A 27,719-nucleotide genomic window follows, 5' to 3' on the forward strand; every position below is an offset into this window, starting at 1 on the left:
CATATTTCAATAATAATTTTCCTTTGTCTTTTACATTTGTCAGTTTCTTGATTTCCTTCATTGTTTCCTCGCTTATTCCTATGTCACTCATTATATCAGTTTCACATATTACTTTGGCTATTATTTTATCAGATTCTCCATATCATCTATAGGCAGTTTTGACATTGTATTAACTAGGCCTACATCACAACCTTTATGAAATAATTTCATTTGAATTTTATAACGTATCAATATTGTAATAGCATTCGCTGAATTCTTTCAGGTGTCTTACTTATACTTTTCTTAAAAATTACTTCTAATGGTCTATATTCTGATTCAACAACTATGTTCAATCCAAATATGTATTTCTCAAATCGTTTAATTTGAAATAGTATTCCTAAAGTTTCTTTCTCTACCTGAGCATATCTTTTTTCAGTACTTGTCAGTGCTCTAGAAGTGTATGCTATTGGACATCCTTCTTGTAGCAGTGCCACTCCTAATCCATAACTACTTGCTTCAACCTGTAGAGAAGATTACATCAAAATATTTGAATGTTGGTGCTTCTGTTAAACTATCCTTTATTTTCTTCCATGTTTCTTCCTGTTCCTTTGTCCATTTATTTGTATATTCTCTGAGTGGTGGTTATGGTAGATTAGGAATAAACTTAGCCATGTAGTTTACCATGTCTAAGAAAGAACGAATCTGAATTTCATCTTCTGGTCTGAGCATTTTTTCAGAGCCTTAATATCTAGAAGGCCTGGTCTAATCCTATTCTCAGTGAAAACATGACCTATAATTACTTTATTTCTGAGCTTCATTATTTACATTTATTGTTGTTATGTTTTAAACTCCTATTCTTTGCTCTTTCAAAGACTTTCCTTGATGTACAATCATGGTCTAACTCTGCTTCTCCCATAGTTCCTCCTTCCTCAAACATTAGAATATCATCAGCTATTGCAGTTACACCATTTAGATCTTCCATAATAGAATACATCCATCTCTGAAATTCTTCAGGTGCCACAAAAATTTCAAAGGGGCATCTGAAAAATAATACTATCCAAATGGGATCGAAAAGGTCGTCAATTCTTGTTATTTTTTTTTATCTAGTTTCATTTGATGAACGCTATTTTTTGCATCTAAAATTGTAAAAATGTTTGCTCGAGCAAGAAGTAGTAATAATTCTTCTACCATAGATATAATATAACGATTGTGTACCAGATTATAATTTATCATTGGGTACAATTCACAAATGGTTTATATTGGGTCTTCTGACAGACACCATGTTTGTAGTCCATTTTGTTAGATGGTCTACTGTCTTTATAATATCTTGTTTAACCAATTGAACTATTTTTTTTGGCACATACAGTACAGGAAATCTTTTTGGTGACTCAATAACTGGAACTGCGTCTTCCTTCACTTCCAACTTAAGGGTTCCATTATCACCCAACTTCTCTTCGTTGTATATTTTTTAAAAGTCTTCTAGTTGAACCTTGTTTACAAACACTAGGGTTATGACTTTTTTGTAACCCCATGTTCTGTATCATAAATCAATGAACTTTTGCTCATAAGTAATGAAAAAAGTATTAATTTGGTTGAGTTTCTGAAAAAGGTCACCCCAAACCAGTCATTGTTACTGTATACACTTATAGGGTAAGAAAATCAAAATATTTTAAAAGCGTTATTTTTCAATTCTAATGATGTAATTGCATAGTATGTACTGTATTCAGTTTTTGAAGCACTCTTTGTTCCTTATGCTATGCTATAACATAGCATAAGGAATTAAAAAAAAAAATAAACAAAATTACAAACTCACATATGAATTCTAAAAGTACGAATAGCTATATAACAAAAAAACAATGTGGAGTATTTAGCATAATTATAGCATAATATACAACTATTATGTTTGTTAGACAAAATAAATCTAAGCCGAAATTTCTCTGTCTTTTTACAGACGTCATAAAGATCTTGAAGACATTTGACTGCCGTCCTGTACACTGATTTGTTCTGGGAATTTCCAGTCTCAATGGATTTTGATTCCAGACTTTTTCATAGACTTCAATGCCTTTTCATGCCTGCAAGCTGCTACATAGCTTCTGATAATCAGCTGTAATGTACATTTAGTCAGCAAAACAATGGTCCGCCCATCTGTAAGAGATGAATCTACAAATTTTGAATAGTGAGTCTCTTCTCTCTGGTATAAAAATAAATGTCAAAAGAGCTAATATTACTCAGGAATTCCATCTTGCATTACCGGTATTTAAATTAGGTATTTTCTGAAACTTCACTTGCATCAGTCTTCCAGTTTCTTAAAAAAAGTGGAAAACTCGAGTTAAATATAAATTTTGTATCATTACGCAATCTACAGACTTCTATTAAGTTCTAGAAAGTTCCAGAATTTTTCTCAAGGCTCTAGAAGGTTTTAAAATCCAGAAACTTGTAGAAACATCCTGAATATTCCAGAAAGTTCCAGCATGTTCAAGAAAGTTCTAGAAGCTCCAGAAACTCATAGTGCTACTACTTGCTCATAATACATATATACGATTTTAGAAAATTCGTGTTGAGTGTGACTTTTTAACAACTAAAAGAATTAAAACCTTTTTCATTATTTTTAGCAAAAGTTCATCGATTTATGATACAGGAAATCAATTATTTTGTAAAAAGTAAGAAAGTCATAACTCTAATGAACACTCCTTTTCTTGGACTTGGTACATTCAGTCTTAATGTAGTATTTAGTCAAAGAATTAGATCATCATATTCGGATATCAAGAATTCTATCTTACAAATTTTCTTCTCTTTCTCAACATTCAAGGTACATATTCCTATTCCATTAAAATATCTGAAAATGTGTTTACAGCTATTTATATTACATACATATATTGAACCTTCTTATGAATACTGTACCATTTATTTTCAGATTAACAAATACTGTTAACATACTTTATTAGATTCAACTTTTAAAATGCCATTACAATCACACCTCCATTATCTTCTGATGAATTTTCATGTGTATTTATCTGCTTTACTTTCTGAATTGCAAAACAAACTTCGGCATTATGTTTTATTTATAAACAGTTATTACTTGTCTTTCTTAAATAGGCTAGATGCTTTTCTCCACAAAAACTGCAATTCTTATAGTACTTTTCCTTAATTTTCATTCATTTATCATTTCTTTTAGTCAGCTTTCTTGTAGTTTCTTCTTCTTTCTTCTTCATAGCTTCTGTTTTTCTGTTTGTTCCATTTACAAGCTTCATTTATCACTTTCTCTAAAGTTAAATCATGTTGTCTTAACAAATGTCTTCGTAACTCATTATCTCGAATTTCAACTACAAAATAATCACGTAGGTATCATTCTAATGATCCAAATTGTACTCTTTCCTTCAATATTCTTATGAATTCCGAGTGTGATGTATCATTATGTTGGACAGTAGAAAAATATACATATCTTTCATAGTTTATATTCTTTTTCGGTTTATTTCCACATCTGTTTGATGATACTACGCACAGCTTCTTCATTTTGAAGATTCAATTGTCATTAATTTGAATCCTTCTTTTCCTATAATTTACTTCAAAGTTGCTGCTCTTTTCCTATCACTTTCATCTTAAAGTCCAGTTCCTATTTCATAATTTTTCCAAGATTTTTTGAACACTTTTCAATTCTCTACTATTCTATCAACACATGTGTATGGACCAGGTGGTAGTATATTAAAATACTACACTTCCTGACAGCATGTTTTGATATTTTTAACACTTATTTTACTGTACATTGCTAACAGAATACAAAACGGTTTTTACTTGCTTTCTGTAATAATGATAACTTGGCGACTATGCCAAAAATTAAAGATCCATTATGTACGGAAACAGCACTGGATGATGTAATTGCACTTACAGATTCAGTTTTCCAATACTGAGAATTGTTTGTTTACATAATACAACATTTCTTAGAAATGTCCGCTGAGTTAACTCTGTGGTAGCATGTCTGCCTCCAGACTAGCTGGCCTGGGTTCATGTAAAATTTATACCTCAGGACTAGGAGAAATGGCGGTGCACAGTTTCTAATTACTGGACCAATACTGTAATTCTGACCATTATTTGGTAATTGGAGAATTAAGAGAAAGACTATCAAGTGAAATAGAGCAACAAGTTAATATTAGTAGATTCAATATTCTGGAATTAAAGGACGAGGAAACTACGCAACATTATCAGGTCGAAATTTCAAATAGGTTTGCTGCTTTAGGAAGTTCTGACGAAGTTCAAGAAGAGTTAGATGTTAATAGTGTGTGGAAAAATATCAGAGATAGTATCAAATTTGCAGCTGAGCAGAGCATAGGTTATAATGATACTAAGAAAAAGAAACCGTGATTTGATGAAGATTGTTGCATGGTAGTAGAAAGAAGAAAACAGGCAAAACTGAAATTCTTACAGGATCCAGTTGAGGAGAATAGAGATAATTATTTCAATGAAAGACAGGAAGCAAGTCGTACACTTAGGAATAAAAAGAGAGATTACTTGAAGGAAAAACTGAATGAGGTAGAAACAAATAGTAAAAATAAAACATTCAAGATTTATATAAGGGTATAAAGGAATATAAGAACGGATATCAGATAAGGCTAAACGTAATCAAGGATAAAAATGGTGACTTGCTTGCAGACTCTCATTCAAACCTGAACAGATGGAAAAACTATTATGGACAACTACTAAATGTATATAGGCCAAATAGAAATGATTGAGAAGAAATTGAAATACAAACTGCTGAGCCATTTATACCCAAACCCACACTCTATGAAGTCGAAATTGCGATAGAAAATCTGAAAAAGTACAAGTCTCCAGGTATCGATCAAATTCCAGCAGAATTAATACAAGAGGGTGGAAGCACATTATCTAGCAAAATTTATAAGCTTGTACTTGTTATTTAGGAAAAAGAAATTGTACCAGAACAATGGAAGGAGTCCATAATTGTACTTATTTTTAAGAAGGGGGACGAGACTAACTGTAGTAACTTTCGAGGAATATTTTTATTGACATCATTCAAAATTTTGTCTAATATTCTTTTGAGAAGATTAACTCCACATGTAGATGAAATTATTGGGGATCATCAGTGTGGTTTTAGGCATAATAGATCGACTACTGATGATTCTTTGAATTTGACAGATATTGGAGAAAAAATGAGAGTATAAGGGTACAGTACATCAGTTATTCATAGATTTCAAAAAGACATATGACTCTGTTAAGAGGAAAGTTTTATATAACATTTTTATACAAGTTGGTATTCCAAAGAAACTAGTTTGATTAACTAAAATGTGTCTCAGTGAAACGTACAGCAGAGGCCGTATAGGCCAGTTTCTGTCGGATACTTTTCCAATTCAATGCGGGCTAAAGCAAAGAGATGCACTATCACCTTTTACTTTTTAACTTCGCTCTAGAATATGCCATTAGGAAAGTTCAGGATAACAGAGAGGGTTTGGAAATGAACGGATTACATCAGATTGTTATCTACAGTAGCATGCAAATTAATCCAAACACGACATATTTTTGCATTTTCTGTCATTGTTGGCCTCACAGCTGCTCATACCGCTCTAATTGACATCTGTAGTACGTGTAATTCCATTGTTGAAGGTCTGTCATTATTTTTTTTATAATATGTGACATTTTGCCTGTCGTTTTGTACTTATAAGCATTTCAGTTGTGTTGAAGACTTAATACTGCAATCCTGTGTACATTCTGTCGTCTTCACAAATGGATACAACTCCACGAAAACGGTCTAAAATTATAACATTAGCAGAGCATTCTTCTATGACACAGAGGCAAATTGCTGCAGAATGTCACATTGGTTTGGCTACTGTTAATTCGACCATAAAACGATACAGGGAGACTAGATCCATCACATCCCAGAAAAAAGGAAATTGTGGCCGGAAAAGGACGACTTCACCTGCAGATGATCGTTTAATTGTCAGGAAAAGTAAATTAAATCCTAGACTAACTGCTGTCGACTTAACCCGCGAGTTAATGGCTACCACTGGGGCGAATATTCACGTCACAACAGTGCGGCGTAGGCTTTTGGAAGCTGGACGAAGGGCTTGTAAGCCTATTAAGAAGCAACTGCTAACCCCTGTTATGTGCAAAAAACGCTTAATGTGGGCAAAATTACATCAACACTGGACAGTGAATGACTGGAAGAATGTACTTTTTTCCAATGAGTCTCATTTCGAGGTCCATGGCTACCGCGTTTCTTACGTACGGAAAGGATCCGAAAAAGTAACAGCAGTTCATCTCCAACAAGCAAACAAATACCCCCCTAAAGTAATGTTTTGGGGTTGTTTTACACATGAAGGGCCTGGAGCATTAATACCTATCAAGGGAATGATGAATTCTGATAAATATATTCACTTATTGGAAACCAGAATCGTACCCCAGCTGCAAAAATCATTTCCGGATGGCAGAGGTGTGTTCCAACAAGACCTGGCACCATGCCATACGTCTCGAAAAACTACAGAATTCTTCAACAAGAAGAATATTCAGGTACTCCCCTGGCCAGGCAACTCACCCGACATTAACCCCATTGAGAACTTGTGGTCAATTTGCAAAAGAAGAATGCAAAAAATGGATTGTTCTACAAAGAAGAAGATGATTTCTGCCCTCATTGGTGTATGGTTTCGCGATGAAGAAATGAAGAATATTTGTGGGAAATTAGTGGAATCCATGCCAAATCGTCTCAGAGCTGTTATTAGGAACAAGGGAGGCCACATAGATTACTGAGGTATGTCTTAGATCCTTTTTTTATCCCGTTTGTGTGTTTTTGCATAAGTAATTACGTTGTTCGGATTAATTTGCACACTACTGTATGCAGATAACATGAATGTGTTAGGAGAAAATCCAAAAAAGATTAAGGAAAACACGAAAATTTTATTTGAAGCAAGTAAAGCAATAGGTTTGGAAGTGAATCCCGAAAAGATAAAGTATATGATTATGTCTAGTGACCAGAATATTGTACGAAATGAAAATATAAAAATTGGAAATTTATCTTTTGAAGAGGTGGAAAAATTCAAATATCTTGGAGCAACAGTAACAAAGAAGGGCAGCACTGCTACTTACAGACCTGTTGCTAAATCTACGTATTACTCTGTGAAGAGATTTATTAAATCTACATACTTAGACTTCAACAAACAAAATTTGATAACTCAATCTCAAGGGAAAAAATGGAACTCTCTGCATCAAAATCCACAATTAATTCCCGATTTACCACGAAAATCGTCTGTAGCTGCATTGAGATTGGCAACAGGCCATGATTGTTTGGCCAAACACCTGCATAGAATTGGAATATATCAGTCCCCTAACTGCCCATTGTGCAACCCAAACCAAGAAATGGATTCAGAACACCTCAAAATCTGTGCTTCAGTGGCTGGTCATGATAATATCTTTGAAAAATATTGGAGTGCAAGAGGTCAAATGACTTTACTGTGAAACGCCTGGCATTAGAAAACAACAACAACAACACAAATATAAATGACACTCGGGAGAAAATTAAATGCAGAATAAATATGGGAAATGCTTGTTTTTATTCGGTTGAGAAGCTTTTGTCATCTAGTCTGCTGTCAAAAAATCTGAAACTTAACAGTTATATTATCAGTTGTTCTGTATGGTTGTGAAACTTGGACTCTCACTTTGAGAGAGGAACAGAGATTAAGGGTGTTTGAGAATAAGGTTCTTAGGAAAATATTTGGAGCTAAGAGGGATGAAGTTACAGGAAAATGGAGAAAGTTACACAACGCAGAACTGCATGCATTATTCTTCACCTGACATAATTAGGAACATTAAATCCAGACGTTTGAGATGGGCAGGGCATGTAGCATGTACAGGCAAATCCAGAAATGCATATAGAGTGTTAGTTGGGAGGCCAGAGGGAAAAAGATCTTTGGGGAGGCCGAGACGTAGATGGGAGGATAATATTAAAATGGATTTGAGGGAGGTGGGATACGATGATAGAGACTGGATTAATCTTGCTCAGGATAAGGACCGATGATGGGCTTATGTGAAGGTGGCAATGAACCTCCAGTTCCTCAAAAGCCATAAGTAAATCTATGTGATACAATTTAAGATGCTTTACATTGTCGCTTATTTTTCTGCATTCCTTACAACTAATTTTGTTTTTTATGTCCATTCTATCTTTGTCATCTGAGGCTTCTGTTGAAAATGACGCTCAATGGGTTGCTAGCCCAGAGAGGTGCAATTGGTGGGGTTTGAGACCATAACAGGCCACTCGGCCTAATACTTGTTAGGAAGACGACAATGATGTCCATTTTAATATTAGTAATTACTAAGAAATATTCCAGCAAGTGGGCGCAAAGTGAAATTTTTTATCATATTCCAAAGGGGATGAAAGTGTTTATTTAATCTTGATAGAACCAAATGAAAATTATGCATATGGTGAAATTATTCCATTGTGTAAGGCACAAATCAGAAAGTAGACAATAGTGGTTATAAGTCATTACTGTGCACTGCTTAAAAATCGAGGTTCTACTATGCTTTTAGAAATAGCATAGAAATTACCTTGTTAATGAGTGTAAACCATTGCTTGAATGGCACCCCTTTCGTTTGTCTAACCAACACATACATATTCCCTCCTGCTCACCCAGCTATTCTTGATTCTAAGTCTGCATAGTGGGAGTTGTACATGCCTGGATTAGATAGAACATTGACTTTCAATGTCAAACTTTGGATCAATATTGGTGAGTTCAAGTGGAATTTGTGATAAATAAAGCACTGTTTGAGGCAGACTTTTGCAACACATTACTTTTTCCCATGCCAAAATTCCACCTATATCCATTAACAATATATTCTCATCACCATACTGATACAGATCCACCTTCCATGACAGACCACAGGTAATTCAGAGATGCCAAAGAAACCTACAGTTTTGGCACTTTGCTACTAGAGGATGGGGCAAACCATTCAGTTAAAATGATGAAAAATCAAAATTAGCTACTGTGGGGGGAGAGGGGAGGAGACAGACGGTACTAACCTTTGTCCAATAACTTCACGGCCATTTTGAATATTTAACTACTTAGTTTTATGGTATAAAATTTGTAAGGCATCATGAGATTCTGCATAGCTTTTGGACTGCAATACACATACTCAAATACATCCAAAATAAATTCTGCATTATAGTTCTTTTCATCTCAGTAGATATTAGGTTCTAACCATTCTGGTCACTTACTGAAATGGTAAAACTCCCAGTACAACACATCACTAGATCTTCATTCAACATAATACTAATGCTCATATGCATATACAGTGTAGTGAAATTCGCCATTTCTTCATAATCTGTCATAACATTATAGAATGAATTTGTTTGTATAATAGAAAATATGCTATTTATTACGGTTGAAGACAAAGTTTGGCAGATACTCTTGACAATTTTACTGGAGTTTATGACTAAACAATGCTAAAAATATGCAAAAAAGTGTTTAGCAAAACAAAATCACTGTCTCTTTCCTCTTTAATTCCCAATGTCAAGCTCCAATACCTAATCCAAAATGATGTAAAGAAATGCTCTTAATACAACATTCTAAGTCAAATTTTGCTGTTTCATACCTATTATTTATTTAACAATTACTGTAAAAGGGCACTTAACAAAATATTTTATATAAATTGCCTCGGAAACAATGTACATGATCAGCCTTCAGAACAAATGGTATGGACAACAAGATAAGCCTCAATAATACTCGATACTGATTCAGTTGGTATCTCGTGTATATCAGTAAACTTTTATTTTGCAGTGAGTATGAAATTATAATACAAAATATAACAATTCACGGCATATAGACTATGTCACTGAACCACAGTATGAGACAGTGGCGGTTCCTCGGGGGAGGGAAGGGAGGAACGTCCTCCTCACATTTTTTTTTCTTTTGAAAGTAAATACCAAATAAAATATGTGCCTTGAAATTCAAGGAAGCACAGCTATAAGAAAACCTTGGTTGATCGAGTTTTAAACGATGCTCGCTCATGTGCTGAGCGAAAACTGTGAGAAAGATGTGAGATTGTTTGTGTGGAGGAAAGTCAATCCATTCCTCCTTTACTGCAGTTAACATACATAGACAACAGCGCACTGGCGGCCAGAGAAAGAAGCAGAGTTTTAAAGGGAGTAAATGAACGGAGAGGGAGGAGATCCTCCTTTGAATCAGCGCATGGGTGGGAAATAGAAATCGATTGCTCGTGCAGCAAGCTCGCTACCGCTACCATCTAACGATCTTGCATTCAACCAGACTATAACACATCCAGGAGGAGGCACAATAAAAAAAGTTTTAACGTAACGCTATGAAAGACACCATATAAACATTTTTTTTTAAGTATAAATCAAAAATATTATTCATTGCACTTTATATAAGCTACTATTCATGGTTTGAAACTTTCAAGGATATTTGAAAGTTTAAGTCAGGTTTATATAAAACAAAGAGGAAGTAATTCTACGTTAGTATCGCAGATCTTTTTGGCCCCTGAAATTCACTTCCATTCATTGTGTACTAGACAGGGCAACAGCCAAGTTGTCAGTTTTGTACAAATATTTGAAACTGAAAGTAGTACTCCAAACTCCATTATTTTTAACATAAAAAATTAATTGGCCACCGGCAACTTTGAACAATAATGGTAGTATGACTTTACAAGAACTAATATTCTTCAAAAGCATGTGATACTCAACTTTTAAAATGTACATGTGGCAACACAGACCACGTGGGTGGGTGCAGTTTTCTCGCTTTTCTCAGATTATTTCCCATTCTCATTTCCGCGGTTCCAATTCCGTGTTAGTAGCTACAGTCTCTTCCAACACGTGTGATGCTGTAGTGTGCTCGAAAAATGCTGCGAGGTGAATTTCCTTGTAATTCTTAATTTGTGCAATTATTCAACGATGAATGGAAGTGAAAACATATATTTTGGAAAATTTAGGAAACTCAGTTTGCAAGAACAGATTATTGCTATACAGAAGGAAAGACCAACCCCAACACTACCTGGTCTTACATGTATGCATGTTGGCTAATTTATAGCATGTTTCATTCAAGAAGGTGTCATTTCGTCCTGTTACCTTCTTTCCTCCCCTTAAGAAATACGCAGGAGCCGCCACTGGTATGAGAGTATACTTACCCAAAATAATCTAAATATTCTTTCAGCTACCCTCTTTTAAAACAAAGACTCAACCAACATGTGATCCACTATGGTACAGTTATTATATAAGCAACATTTGAATTCAGAGATACTTCTTGTAAATTTTCAACAATATTTAGAGTGTACTAGGTCTAATATGTGAAAGAGGGTGATGATGATGATGATGATGATGATGATGATGATGAAGAAGAAGAGGAAAACTTCACATGCATCATTCAGTAGCTAAAAAGTGCCATTAAGTCAGAATGTACTTCTTTATAAAATTAAATTTCAAAAGAAGATCAATTTGCCAAATTTGAAATTTGAAATTAAACTTAAAAATTCTCATTCTGCAGCAATAAATATAAAGTATTAAAGAAAATACGCATTATGTACATCAGTTTTATAAAGAGCTGTATGCCAATTAATGTATCTGAAATGATTTATGACACAAGACCATCTTAAATACATTTTTATTTACACAACTAATGACGAATTTGTTTTATTAATCTCTACTCACACTCGCAGTCACACAGGAAGGTAAAAAAAAAATAAAAATAAAGACAAAGAAGAGAATTCTGGTGTATGTTCTTTATCCCATTTGAAAAGCAACTCATTGACATATTTTAAGATGTATTTTATTAACTTTTTACACTTTTTATCTTCAACTTCACTTCACAGTCAACTGCAGTTAATGTTCAATACGACACTGCACTCTATCCCTCTTCATTTTGTGATTATATGCACAACCGTATCTTGTGTCTCTGTGTTGCTTTATGCGACATAGTTATACTGATTGGGATTGTCCTTATCTCTCTCCATGTAGTCTCGATCGATCAACGACTCAATGCGCTTCTTCAGATCGGCAGGCTGAAAATAAATAGAAAACAAAAACTGAGATTGCAACAAGACATAATAAAATTTATAGCAGTTACAAATATAATGATGATTAATTCTGACAAAATATTTATGAAGTTTACAGCAAGGAAACTAACGGAAACAAAACATGAAATCAAAAGGTTTATCAAATTCATAAAATAATGTGACCATCAATGAAATCAAGCAAAATATGTTCTCGACTTTTAGTTTCTTCAGTAGCTTATACGAAATACTGATAAAGCACTGTGATGCTTTAAAATATGTTTTTAAGATTTTAAAGTGAATACCAGGTTCCACCATCCCTTTCACCAAAAAGTGGTTTCTGACATGTCATCTGGTTATGTGTCGTATATTTGTTTTTCCCTCAACTAATGTGAAGATAGTGTTTGTATTATTGGGACAAAGCCACATTTACATGAAACTTTTTGTTTGGCTGACTTCTGCCATCTCAAACTGTATCCTGCTGCGACGACCAGCTGGAATTAATTTGACTACTTTTAGGTCTGTGGAGCTACTTCACCAGCAGCTGAGTGCTAGTGACTGTGGTAGAAGCATATTCTCTGTGCAGTAATTTGTGTTGCAACAATGATAATGAATATTTCCCTGAAAAGTGGGTGAAAAGTCCTGTTCTTAAAGAGCACAAAACTATGACTGTAAAATAAATTGATATATACCGAGTCTAAGGCTAATAAATTTGTATTGAAGTCACCCATGACAACAACGTGTTCGTAATGTGTAATTACAATGACTAGTGAATTTTATAGTTGATTAACATCATTTATATGTGGAGGTGTTATATCACGCATAATAAACATTTTTGGAAATCCGTAATGACTTTGATATATAATTCTTCCGGTTTGATGTTGTAATCTCCAGGGGATGCATATGTAACTTCAGGATTTAATATATATTATTTAATGTACCGAAACCATTCCGGAAGGGGGTGAAACCATTCCGGAAATTAACAAATGTAAATATCTCGGAATAACATTTAGCAGCGATCTTGGCTGGGGGGAACACGTTACAGACACAGCGGGAAAAGCATGGAGAGCATTACACTTTGTGATGAGGGTACTAAGAAAAGGCTCTGATAAATCCAAAGAAATTGCATATAAATCACTAGTACGTCCAGTAATGGAATATGGTGCTGCATGTTGGGATCCCTACAGACTAGAACATATTAAGACACTGGAAAAGATTAAAAAACGGGCTCTCAAGTATTGTCGGAAAAATTCATCATTAAAATGGGACACACTCACGGACAGGAGAACGCGAATTCGATTATGCACACTGTTCAAAACATACAGAGGTGAGCCCTGCCTGGAGAGAAATAAAAAATAGGTTGCAGCCACCAAATTACTCTTCAAGGAATGACCACTCATATAAATTAAGGGAAAGAAGACAGAGGACGGACACTGGAAAGTTTTCTTTTCTCAATCGTACTATCAGGGACTGGAATGCTTTACCTGCAGACTTACTAAAGGCTTTACCAACAACCAAAAATGTATTTAAAAATAGGCTTAAGGACTTTACTAATAGACGATAATTATACACAGTATTTAAAGGGTGTAATTGATATTTTGTTTTTGAAGTGTTGTATCAGTGAAGAATTATGTTGTGTCAGTGAAGTGTGTTGAGTAAGTGAAACGTGTTCCTGTCAGTGAAGCTTTATAGTTTATAGTGTCAGTGCAAAGTATTTGAACAGTGAAATGTGTTGTAGTTCCAGTGCAGTGAGTGAGTTGACAGCGAAATGAGTGTAGTGTTGAAAGGTACTTGTGCAGATATGAACATATCATACTCGTGGGTTTTAGTTCGAACATAGGTTTAAGGTACAAATTAGATTTACTTTAAATGTTATTTTAACCGATCGTGCTTCATTTAATTTAGGATGTTCCCTGTTGTTGTTGTTATTATTATTATTATTATTATTATTATTATTATTAATTATTGTTAGTATTAATTATTAGTATTATTATTAATTGCATTTTTTATTAATTGTGTTTATTATTGTCTTTATTGAGTGTAATTAGTTACCACTGCCACCGGGTATATACCCATTGCAGTGTGAATAAATACATACATACATAATATGATGTTTCCATGCAGATATTTTGCGTCATCGTACGATGAAAGAGTAGTGGAATGGAGAAAAATTCTCTCTGGCACCAGAATTTGAACGTAGAGCTGAAAACCCGAGTTCAAATCTCGGTGCCAGAGAGTATTTTTCTCCGTTCCACTACTCTTTCATTGTTCAGGATTTAAGTCTGACTTAACATAAGCATCTGTTCCATCTTCACGCCTCATTTCTAACTAATATATATCCATCTAAATCAACAACTGAGGAAGGAAGAGTGAGTTTCAGCCAAGATTCTGAAATTAAAATTGCGTGTAGGTTTAAGGAAGAGAATATAGAATGTAATTCGTCATAATGAGCAGTAAGGCTTTGGGTATTCTAGAAGGCAATATGGAGGATGAGGGGTGTTTTTCAAATGCTTTTGTGAGAACTATTTTTGTCTCAGGGTTGCTGTACAGATTACAGCCTACAGGGGCAGAAAGGGAGGATGAGTGAAGTCACTGACCAGTATTATGTCAGGGATGACATTTCTGAGTCAGGTTAACTAACTTATAGAATTATACAACTGTATAAAAAGGAAGCATAATAACGAATGATGTTAAGCCAAGTGTCCGAGCATTAAGCTACTATTACTACTAATCAGGGGAGGCAGAAAGCTCAAAAACATAAAGCATTTATTGCGTTCTTGAATGCTGAACATGGTAGCATTTCATTGCGCTGTGAAGTGTGCTGGCTTAGTGCTGTAAACTATCTTTAAGGAATGAAATTTCTACCCTTCTCAGAATTGGGAATAAATACTAATATACACTAAAAGATAAGAAATTCATACATACACGCATTTCTGAGTTAACATCTCACCTGAATACTTTAAATGTGAAATTACAACTAGAAAACAAAATAGCTACCAGCTCTATGGACATATTGAAGGATTCCATACCAAACTTGATATAATACAAAATGCACTGAAAGCAAATGATACAGCACACTTTTCATCTTGCGAACAGTTGGAGGAAGAAGAATTAACAAATTTCGAGTTTCAAGAGAAGGAGTTCGATTTATGATCTTCAAGGATATCCATCCTTACAAGCCAAAAAGTGTGGTATTCCTGAGGATTTCTTATCAAAAGACTGTTTTCCCAGAGTGCACAAATATTCACTCGAAAACTATCATTATTTGGCAGTACATGTGTATGTAAAAGTCCTTTTTCACCTTTAAAGGCAATTAAGACAAAAACTAGAAATTCCATTAGTGCATAAATGGAATCTTGCTTAACACTTTCTCTGGCAGAACTTCAAGTAGATATTGAGAACTTGTTTCAGGAAAGCACCGCAAATCATCACATTAATGTTCTAATGCTTAGCAAATGAGTAAAAGTTTTCATTAATGTTTTATATTCTTTTATTTACTTTATTCTACTTATTCATTTATACTGGCGGAATTAAGTCCCTAGGGCCTCCTCTTACATTCCACCAGGTCACAAAATACACAACCTATGAAATTAAACGAAAAGTGAAAAGAACAAAACACTATTACACTATACTGTATTATATTAAATTACTGATCAAGTTAAACTTGTCATTACTTGGAAATAATGACGGTATTACTGATACAGTAAGACCCTTAGAGACAAAATGATGGTAAGAGTAATGATACGATAATGACAAGGATATTCTAATCTCAGAGAGTCAGTACTGGTAAATGGACAGGATGTCATTAATAAATGATTGTGTAAGAGACCACACATCATTATTCCATCATTACTGAGTTCAAAACGCAGAACTGAGATGGAAAGTTGAGCACTCTGAGTGCAAAACAAACACAAACGAATCCATTCCAAAAGAATATGATTCAGAAAATGATGTTCTTCAAAACTTCACTGAAACATATGAAAGTCTTCCCAAACTGAGGAATTCTTCAAATCCATTTTACATTAACAAAATAAAAAGAAATTTGGCTCCAGGTTAAGCTGAGAATCATTTATAATAAAATAAAACCAGGAGCTAATCATGCTAATATGAGGAGAGAAATAAATACTCTTTGATCCAACTACCAGAAAAAATTGAAAAAAATTTTGGCATCGAAGTCAGACTGAGGAGCACCAGTCAATCTCCTGGGTGTCCATGCTCTGAAGTTCCTCCACAACTATAAGCACAATCAGTCCATACAAACGTCCAACTGAATGAGGTTATTGGAGGGGAGAATCTGTGCTTTTCGCATCATGCTTATGAAGACATGTCTCTAATAACTCTAGCAAAACCAAAGGGAGGTGGGGCTTACTAGCCCAGTGATTTAGCATATTCTTTATTTATTATGTGTGCATTATTCAATATAAGAATTTGAAAGAAGTAATTTATGTTAATTGCATAAGATTTGCTGATGATATGGTGTTGTTAATATTTGCTGATGATACTGCATTGTTAGCAGAAGAGGAGATGATACTAAAGGATATGCTACTGGAGCTAAATAACAGCTATGAGCAGTATGGGAATAAGACAAAGACACATGGTCATAGGAAGAAAAATAAAGAAGGTAAACTTGCGAATTCTAAATGACACAGTAGAGCAAGTGGACAGCTTCAAATACTTGGGGTGTACTACAAGCAGTAACATGAGCTATTGTCAGAAAGTCAAAAGAAGGATAGCAATGACAAAGGAAGCTTTTAATAGAAAAAGAAACATTTTCTGCGGACCTCTGGAAAAAGAACTAAGGAAGAGACTAGTGAAGTGCTTTGTATGGAGTGTGGCATTGTATGGGGCAGAAACATGGACATTACAATGAAGTGAACAGAAGCGAATAGGATGATTTGAAATGTGGATATGAGGAAGAATGAAACATGTGAAGTGGATAGACAGAATAAGAAATGAAGCTGTGTTGGAAAGAGTGGGTGAAGAAAGAATGATGCTGAAATTGATCAGGAAGAGAGAAAGGAATTGGTTGGGTCACTGGCTGAGAAAAAACTGCCTACTGAAGGATGCACTGAAAGGAATGATGAACAGGAGAAGAGTTTGGGGGCAGAAGACGATATCAGATGATAGAAGACATTAAAATATATGGATCATATGAGGAAATGAAGAGGAAGGCAGAAAATAGGACAGATTGGAGAAAGTTGTGTTTGCAGTGAATGAATGAATGAATGAATGAATGAGCTGCAATACTTAGAAAGACAATGTCTTATAATTTTTTTAATGTCGCGATACAAACTGTCCAGGACAGATTGTCGTACATTCTCATTTAATAAGTATTTGAATACTATACTTTATTGTTTGTGAACATCAGAAAACTACAGTTCATAATACTAAGGAATGATGTAAGGAGTAATAAAGCATCTGTAATTTTTATACAATTTATTTATTATCACGTTTTTTCAGTCACTCCTCCATTCAACACCAGCGCTTAACATGACATTTCATGTCCAAAGCTAAATTATAGCTAAGTACATTTTTCTTTGCAAACCCATTCTGGGATGAAGATAAAAATCAATGTAGTCTCCTTATTGACATGACTGATACAGAAGACAAATAATGGCATTAATGGTGTGTGTGTTAGGTGGGAAAAGTAATGATGCAGTAATCATGGTACGGTAATGAAATTCAGTATAGACAGTGTTATTGAATGTGTAAGGTCTCCATTATACATCAAGAAGCAAAATGACAACAATTAACATTTCTGACAGAAGAAACTTCATTGTGGTAGGAATGGTAACACACAGAACTGTAGGAAGTTGTCAAGTTATTTTAATGATCTCTTGTCATTCTGCCATGCATACGGTTAATTTGAAGTATACTGTCTCTCATTTGAATGTTAAATCCTCAGAATGTGCAAAAGCAGTTGCATTGGATAACGAAGCTACTTATGTTGCTTATACACTTTGTGCACTAGTAGGTAATATCTACCAAGCTGTGCAACAGTCCTGGAAACATCAGCCCTATTGCAGAAGATCAGGTTGAGGTTATGGTAGAGCAATTTCATTGGCAGACAGAGCCATTGAATTGCGAAATTGTCTCTGAGTGTGGGAAGGCAAAGTGAATGAACAGTAAGATGAATACTAAACAGATCTTGTTTCAAGGTCCGAAGACCTCCTACAGGTCCACAATTGACAAAACATCACATTGTTCGACTTGGATTCACATGTCAACACACAGGATGGGTACCAGCACAGTGGTTACAATGTGTTGTTAACCAATGAATCAAGATTCTGCTTAACATGAGGAGGAGAGAGTTTGGAGGAAGGTAGGCAAACGATTTTCACTGTGCACAATATAAAATCAAGCAAAGCCAAGCACTATATTATAACAAAGCCGAAGATAAAAAATGGAACATTTTAATAAAAAAAAAAAAAAGAAAAACAGAAATTATTCCAGAAATCCCACGTAAAACTGCAGTAGCAAAATTCAGACTGCTTACCCAACATGATTATTTGGCCAAACACTTGCATAAAATAGGAATTTACACGAATCCTAATTGTCCTCTATGCCACAAAGAAGAAGAAATGACTGCAGAACATCTACAAACCTGTGAAGTTCTACCTGTTAGATCCACCACAGAGAAATATTGGAGAGCAAGAGCGCTAATGGCTTCGCTGCCAAAGCTCAGCATTGGATAACAACAACATGTTAGATAGGACAACCTTCAATGGAGTTTCAGTTATGGTTTTGGCCGAGACAAATTCAGGGGCAAGGACAGGTCTTCGTTGAAAATAGCTTCCTTACTGCACACTATTATATACCTGAGGTAACCTAGGGATGCCAACTTTCTGGTACAATTCCTGGACACACTTCAAATTTTACATTTGTGCCCATTTGTGCCTGCATGGAAATACTGACATAAGTATACATAATAATCCGTGGCGCTACAGCCCGTGAAGGGCCTAGACCGATCAGCCGGCTGCTGGCCTCACGCCCACATGCCGAAGCAGAGGTGGACGATCATCCAACCAGAATGGAGGTATCATGTGGTTAGCACGATGATCCCCCCAGCTGTTATAGCTGGTATTCGCAACCAGATTTCACTACCTATCGTAGCTCCCCAAGTGCATCACGATGCTGGGTGAGCACCAGTCCCATACACTGGCCGAAATTTCATGAGAAAATTTCTTCCCCCATGAGGACTCGAACCAGCGCGCATTCCGTAACGCGGATCCTAGGCGGGATGCCTTAGACCGCCACGGCGCGGGACATAAGTATACATACTGATCATAAATTGTAATATTTATTGTCGGCTTAGAGTGTAAACCTGCTAACCGCCAAAATAAAAATTTTACAAGGGAAGCAAAAAACTGAGTTTAAATTAACTCTGAAACTTTAGGACCAAATCCAAAGTACAGGTGACATTTGTACCTTGTTATATAATGTTATATGAATATAAAACCGGTATGTGCCATAGCTGTCCCAGTATGAGGAAAGGGGTTAAATTTTTGCTGCAGAAATGATATTAGAAATGTCCCTAAGAAATTGGACAATTTCAGAACATGGTACTCCAAAATTAATTTTTACTAGCAGCTCTGCATTGAAGAGATTTTCAGACAGTTTGTTTCTATTATCTGAGAAAATGTGACCGAATAAATTGAAAATTCTTTCTGGATAAGGTTGGGAGTCCAGATTTCTCATAGAATACATCTGGAACATGTTGGGAAGAGGTATACAGTAGCGTGCAAATTAATCCAAACACGACATATTTTTACATTTTCTGTCATTGTTGGCCTCACAGCTGCTCATACCGCTTTAATTGACATCTGTAGTACGTGTAATTCCATTGTTCAAGGTCTGTCATTATTTTTTTTATAATATGTGACATTTTGCCTGTCGTTTTGTATTTATAAGCATTTCAGTTGTGTTGAAGACTTAATACTGCAATCCTGTGTACATTCTGTCATCTTCACAAATGGATACAACTCCACGAAAACGGTCTAAAATTATAACATTAGCAGAGCATTCTTCTATGACACAGAGGCAAATTGCTGCAGAATGTCACATTGGTTTCACTACTGTTAATTCGACCATAAAACGATAAAGGGAGACTGGATCCATCACACCTCAGAAAAAAGGAAACTGTGGCCGGAAAAGGAAGACTTCACATGCAGATGATCGTTTAATTGTCACGAAAAGTAAATTAAATCCTAGACTAACTGCTGTCGACTTAACCCGCAAGTTAATGGCTACCACTGGGGCGAATATTCACGTCACAACAGTGCGGCGTAGGCTTTTGGAAGCTGGACGAAGGGCTTGTAAGCCTATTAAGAAGCAACTGCTAACCCCTGTTATGTGCAAAAAACGCTTAATGTGGGCAAAATTACATCAACACTGGACAATGAATGACTGGAAGAATGTACTTTTTTCCGATGAGTCTCATTTCGAGGTCCACGGCCACCGTGTTTCTTACGTACGGAAAGGATCCGAAAAAGTAACAGCAGCTCATCTCCAACAAGCACCCAAATACCTGCCTAAAGTAATGTTTTGGGGTTGTTTTACACATGAAGGGCCTGGAGCATTAATACCTATCAAGGGAATGATGAATTCTGATAAATATATTCACTTATTGGAAACCAGAATCGTACCCCAGCTGCAAAAATCATTTCCGGATGGCAGAGGTGTGTTCCAACAAGACCTGGCACCATGCCATACGACTCGAAAAACTACAGAATTCTTCAACAAGAAGAATATTCAGGTACTCCCCAGGCCAGGCAACTCACCCGACATCAACCCCATTGAGAACTTGTGGCCAATTTGCAAAAGAAGAATGCAAAAAATGGATTGTTCTACAAAGGAGAAGATGATTTCTGCCCTCATTGGTGTATGGTTTCGCGATGAAGAAATGAAGAATATTTGTGGGAAATTAGTGGAATCCATGCCAAATCGTCTCAGAGCTGTTATTAGGAACAAGGGAGGCCACATAGATTACTGAGGTATGTCTTAGATCCTTTTTTTATCCCGTTTGAGTGTTTTTGCATAAGTAATTACGTTGTTCGGATTAATTTGCACGCTACTGTACATCATCGAGATGGTATCTCCAAAAATATGGCTGATATTAAGAGTGGTGTTGCTGCAAGAATGAAAGGATATCACCTAAGAGACAATACAAAATGTCAACGTGAGTATGACTAATAGAATGGGGGCTGTAATTAGGGAAAGAGGAGTGGACATTCACTGCTGACTGTGTTCAGAAGTGTATGTCACCAAAAAATCACTGGGTGACTCTGCCTTTGAACATCATGCAATAGAATGGCTAATTAGTTAAATTATTTTTTTTTTTCCATTTAAATGACAGAAATGTTATTAACTTTTTGTTTGAGCTAAATGTGTGTTTTCAGTGAGTAACAATAGCTTACAAAGGATTTTCAAAAATGAATTCAGCCAAAAAAGCAAGTAGTAAGTTGTTTGTTCATATAGTAAGCATGCATGTACACACAAAGCTTGGCACAGCATACTGTACTTGTTTCTGTGCATATGGGTCTTCTTCCCCATATATTACCTCCCAAAATATCTGGCATTAATTGAATTTGTAAGTACTAAACAACAAATAAAGTTAACTTCTATGACTCATACACCCATAAATATATACACTGTTGCGGTTAAATTTTCTGTCTCTCTTAATAATGTGATGTCACTTCCACAGAAAATACTGTAGTATGGATTACAACTGATGTTCATTTCGAATAATAATGGAACAACACAGAATTTAGTCGTTTAGGTGACAGCAAGATGTACACTAACATGAACTTGCAGTACCTGCCTTATTGGCAATCGGCAGATTGCCACAGTAGTCTCTTGGTTAAGGACTACGATTTAAAATAAAGGTCACTGGTTCGATTTCCTCTCCTTTACTTTCTCTACCATCACCAGTCTCTTATGCAGAAAAATTAATCAGATTGAAAAAATTAAATAAAATTGTCAAGAAACATATGAATATCTATTAATTTAAGAAAAATTCGTTCCGGCACAGGAAATCGAACCCAGGACCTCACAGCTATGCGTGCTGAGTGCTCTTTCCACAGTGCCGGTCGAATTCTTCTCCTTAGTATCATCAATAGACTAGATAACATTCACAAGAGACTGCTGATGTTTATCTACTTTACTAGATTTGTAAATGAAGTTCCTTAAGGTTCACTAATATCATGCATTTTTAAATTTCAATTAAGTCTACACAATTACTGCAACTGAACACAAGCATTGCTCATTCGGTCCTCAAATTTATTAAAAATTATTATATCGTCTTTTTTATATGTGAATGATGAATTTACAAAGCGACTTAAGTCCACATTTTGGGAGTTTTGAGTTGAGAGCATGATTATGTTATTGTGTGCAAGGGCATCGTTTAGTAGCAGAATGACTTTAATCCACGATTTTTATATAGTTTTTATTAGTAGCAGAATGTTTGGTTAAGAGGTAAAACAACTTTAGTCCTGGACATAAGTTGTTACATAATATGCAATTTTAATCATACAATCAGCTGACAAAATGTTTGTCTGTTGTTATTGGTAATTCTTTAGTTGAGGAAACTTATTACGTTTGAAGAACAGAGCATGAAAATGAAAAGCAATATGCTCAGTAATCGTGCTTAACTTGTAGCTGGAGTAAAAAGTATTATAAAATGGAGCCAAGTTAAGCATCGAGAGAGAGGATTTTCTTGCTGTCACATATGACTACACGAAAAATGTATGCTTGCCTAAACACCAGTTCAGGATATGTACTATCGCCAGTTTACCGTCCCAGCTTTCTCTGTGCACAACACGAAAACTAGTGAAATGTCCTTCTGTGTCTACAATGAGGGATAGGCCAAGAAAAGTCTTAATGAGGTATGTAATTTTCTCCTGCACACTACTTCAATAACTGTGTCCCATCCAGTATATTAAAGAAAGTGGTGGTTGTTTTGCGACAGTTGTCTGGGACAAAATAAAAACAACACACTAATCAAATTCTTAATGGCAGTAAGTGATCAGAAAAATTTCTTCAACATCATACTTTTCTCCATCGGAGGTCTATGCTCTTATGATTAAAAAGTTGTTCAAAATAATGTTGTTCAACAATTGCAATAAGTCAATTCGAAATTTTCTCGGGCTTCCAGCCAGGTCATAAGTTGGTGATCCACCGACGTTTCGAGGATGTTCATCTTCCTCATCTTCAGGGTTAAGTGATATCTGAGGGTACCTAGCTCCTTAATTTATAGCGCCAGAAGGAGTCAGCCGAGGAGCTGTGCGCCGATTGGCTGTCACTTAACCCTGAAGATGAGGAAGATGAACATCCTCGAAACGTCGGTGGATCACCAACTTATGACCTGGCTGGAAGCCCGAGAAAATTTCGAATTATCACGTCGCCAGGAAAGCTTCAGTAGTTATTTCAATTGCAATAAGGTTATTTTATGATTTTGGTATAAATACATTTAGTTAAACATGTTTATGTGTCAGTAACCTAATAATTATGATGAAGGATTGAAGTTAATTTGTAGAATAATTTAAGTCCTGAAGATAATTAAAACTTTTTACGACCTGAAGAAAAGTACAAAAGTATCAATTTTTATACTAAAACTATTTCTCTTACATACATACATTATATTGTAACAATATACGGTTCAGCAAAGCCAAAAAAAGTTTTCTTTAATTTTCTCGAAACTACTTCTAGGGACTTGAGTCATTTTGCAAATTCACCATTCATGTATTATTATTTTCTTCAATTTGTATTTTGTATTTTTAATTATCCATAGGGCCACAATTCTGAAAGGGCCCAGACCGACCAGCTGGCTGCTGGTCTCACATTCACATGCCAAAGCAGAGGTGAACGATCATCCAACCAGAATGAAGGTATCATGTGGTTAGCACGATGACTTCCCCAGCCATTATAGCTGGCTTTCACAACTGGATTTCGCTACCTAATGCAGCTCCCCATGTGCATCACAATGCTGAGTGGCCACCAGTCCCATACACTGGTAGAAATTTCATGAGAAAATTTCTTCCCTCATGAGGACTCAAACCAGCGTACATTCCATAATGCGAGTCTGAGACAGGATGTCTTGATCAAGATGCCAGGTGTGGAACGCATTTTTAATTAAGTTAAATTAAATTAAACATATAAAACTGAAAGTCAATTATCAATACTGCTTTGCCAAAGAATTTATTCTCCCAATTTGAAGAAATATTTTTCAACACATGTAATCACTTACCTTAACAGGGAACTTAAGCTGGTTGTATAGTTCACTGATGAGTAGATTATGACTCAGAGTTTTCCTCATTTTCATAATACGGACTATAGCTGCATCTATCTGGTACTGCCTATCTTGGAACACTCGCTCTTCTGTTGCCTTCTGCTCCTCAGTCTGCATAAGCGGAAAATATATAATAAATAACACACACATCATTGCATAATCCCTTGTAACTAAATCAGCAGTATCAATGATGGAAACCAGAAATGTGAATTCTTTTCTACACAAAAGACCAAATGACATTTGTGTCACAATCATACTATGATGTGTAAGGCTGCAAAAATAATTTACTTTAAGAGGATATTATAAAGTTTATTACTCTAGTAAACATATAGTCTTAAAACTCCCACATCCTATAGTTACCACAATCATAACACATTCAAAAACAGATTTAAAAAAATCTCTGAAATAAAGTAAATTGAAATAAACGTCATACAGAAAAATAAAGAGAAAATTATGTACCATATGTCAGATTACTATAATGCCGTAATTTATTTAAATTCATAATCTGAACTGCATGGATGCATATGACTACATATAGTTTACATTGGTGGGAAGCGCTATAATTTTAGCATAGCAGCAGGTGGCAGTAAATACAATTTTTTCCACACTACTTACTACATGGAAAGATAAAAAAAAAAAAAATTAATCTTCCTTAACTTGCTGAGGTTGCCAAAGACAAAGAATGTTGAACAGTAACATTTAAGATGACATTAAAAATGTCTCATAAAAAATGTTTACAATAAGCTAAAATTTACAGTAGATAATATTTCACATAATGAAAATTTGCAATAAAATAAAAAATACAAATTAAAAAATGCAATGAGAAAATTCAACTGTAATTTGAATTGAAATACAAGTGTTGCCGTAAAATCTGCAGAGAACCTTCAAAGCTATCATAGAAATTTCCGTAATTGTTGTTGGGACTCTAAATTTATGACAGAATGACACGAATTGTTTTGTTATGGTCCCTCTAGCGCCCACCATTAATCCGATGAATTCTATATCACTGAGTTTATATGATGTTTTGTAATAAGAGATAGTTGGTTCATAAATTGTCCCTTTCTCTTGATTAACCTCCTCGGGTTGATTCTGATGCGTCTCGAATCTGATGGTCAGATCCAGAATATAACCTTTTGTTTCTCCAGATTTAAATGTTATAATATCAATATGCCGATGAATTCAGGACGTTCTTTACAGCTAATTGCTCCTCTTCGTTGCTTCCGAAGTGACTTCCAGATAGTGATGATTTCAATGCAGGAAAAAGGTGGAAGTCTGATGGGGCATGATCAGGGCTGTAGGCAGAATGTTTCAATCTCTCCCATCCTAGATGACGAATGTGTTCTGCAGTATCCCTTGCTGTGTGGGATCTTGCACTGTCGTCCAAGAACAAAACCCCTTAACTTAAGCGCCCTGGTCTCTTGTGTTGACTGGCGGACTTCAGTTGGCTTAAGTGTGTGGTAATACCATGCCTCATTGACGGTTCCTGCAGTGAGGAAATCAAGCAAAATGACGTCCCATAACAATGTCAGCATACTCTTCCCTGCGGAATTTTGAATTTTTTCCGGATGGATGAGCTGGGATGTTTCCATGTCATTGATGTGGTCCTGGTCTCCGGGGTAAAGTGGTGCACCCACGTCTCATCCACTGTGATGTTCCTGAACAGGAAGTCATTGCCCTCGTGCTCGTAACGCCACAAGTGTTCCAGGCTTATTGCCATTCTTGCAGTCTTGTGATCAGGGGTGAGCTGTCTCAGCACCCATCTTGCCACATCTTGTATGGGGCAGAAACATGGACATTACGACGAAATGAAGAGAAATGAATAGAATAATTTGAAATGTGAATATGGAGAAGAATGGAACGTGTGAAGTGGACAGACAGAAGAAGAATTGAAACTGTGCTGGAAAGAGTGGGTGAAGGAAGAATGATGCTGAAACTGATCAGGAAGAGGAAAAGGAATTGGTGGGTCACTAGCTGAGAAGAAACTGTCTACTGAAGGATGCGCTGGAAGGAATGGTGAATGGGAGAAGCATTTGGGGCAGAAGAAGGTATCAGATGATAGATGACATTAAGATATATGGATCATATGAAGAGACAAAGAGGAAGGCAGAATATAGGAAAGATTGGAGAAAGCTGGGTTTGCAGTAAAGACCTGCCCTTGGACAGAACACTGAACACTGAATGAATGAATGAATGAATGAATGAATGAATGAATGAATTAAAGAACTTTCAATATGATTCTTGCTGAAAGGAAATTTGCACATCTACAACCTTACAGAATTCTACAAGTTTGTTTCTAAAAAAAAAAAAAAAAACATTCACAATCTAGCTGCATGGATTCTGTTTAAGTTTGGAACAACATACTCATGTGAGCAATTATTTCCAAGAATGAAAGGAATTTATTTTCAAAGTGGCATGTTCCAAGGACATTTTTCCTTACATTGATAACCTAAAGAATGCCCAAGCTTCCAGTCAGAAAAATTAACAAGTTGTATGCTGCACTCATTAATTGAAATGTCATGTTTCATTACCATATTTGAAATTTCTGTTAATATAAAATTAAAATAGTTTGTTAATCATATGTTTCCTTACCCATATCATTACCATATAACATTAAGTACTGCTACGAGCTAATGAGTTGACAGTGTCAGGAATACGATTAGCAGTGATCTGGTAGAATGAGAGGTATGAGCAATGAGGAAATATATGGTGCTATTCAGCATTTAAAAAATATACACTTAGTACCAAATTAAAATAGATACAGTAAAGATATAGTACCAAATTAAAATAAATAACAGTAAAGATATTAGAAAAATGTGTTAATATAATATTGTGCAGTACTTACTTTTTGCTTATTCACTGTCAAATACTAATGTGTTAACTTCATCACATTGGCAATAAGATCAGGTTAATGAATGAAACTGCATTGTGCATAGGCAATAGACATGTCTGGTAGAAGACACACCTGTTCGTGCTTTGCAGAAATGATACAGTGAGAGCTCCTACTCCTCAGGGTGCGAATTAACGGGGGTGGGGTGGGGAGGATTTTCCCCCTGTTGGAAAGTTATCCCCTCTCATAAATTCATATCAACATTCCTGCCAAGGATAACTTCTATCCCCCTCACAAAATATAATTGTTTTAATACGAGTATACTTTATAAAGTACAGTATAAAGTAAGCAAGCTGACAACAATCAATAACTTCGGAATTACACTCTTATCTTAAGCCTGCTCATGGATATAATTATTATTATTATAATCAAGACGCAAGACAAGCAACTCAGTGTGACCAAGTGTTAAACCGTATCAAATGAGGATAATAATAATTTTATACATGATATTCTCTATCTAGGATTCTATCCCCCTCTCATCAGAAATCTTAATTCGCACCCTACTACTCCACATACATTGCAAGCCATCTCATTGGCTCGTAGCTTAATCAAATGAACTAATCAGTAAAA

General features: G+C 35.5%; 1 protein-coding gene across 1 annotated transcript in view; it reads right to left on the reverse strand.

The window, feature by feature from the left end:
- Positions 1–11,571: 11,571 nt before the first annotated feature.
- The window catches only part of Cul4 (cullin 4), a 95,930-nt gene continuing 79,782 nt past the window's right edge, over positions 11,572–27,719 (reverse strand). The window contains exons 12-13 of the mRNA XM_069830969.1: positions 24,221–24,373; positions 11,572–11,985 (exon numbers count right to left, since the gene is read on the reverse strand). Of these exons, the coding sequence (XP_069687070.1) occupies positions 11,890–11,985; positions 24,221–24,373 (249 nt within the window). The 3' untranslated portion in view covers positions 11,572–11,889. The remainder of the gene's footprint in view (positions 11,986–24,220; positions 24,374–27,719) is intronic.

Source organism: Periplaneta americana, chromosome 7, assembly GCF_040183065.1.
Source record: "Periplaneta americana isolate PAMFEO1 chromosome 7, P.americana_PAMFEO1_priV1, whole genome shotgun sequence".
Taxonomy (NCBI): Eukaryota; Metazoa; Arthropoda; class Insecta; order Blattodea; family Blattidae; genus Periplaneta; species Periplaneta americana.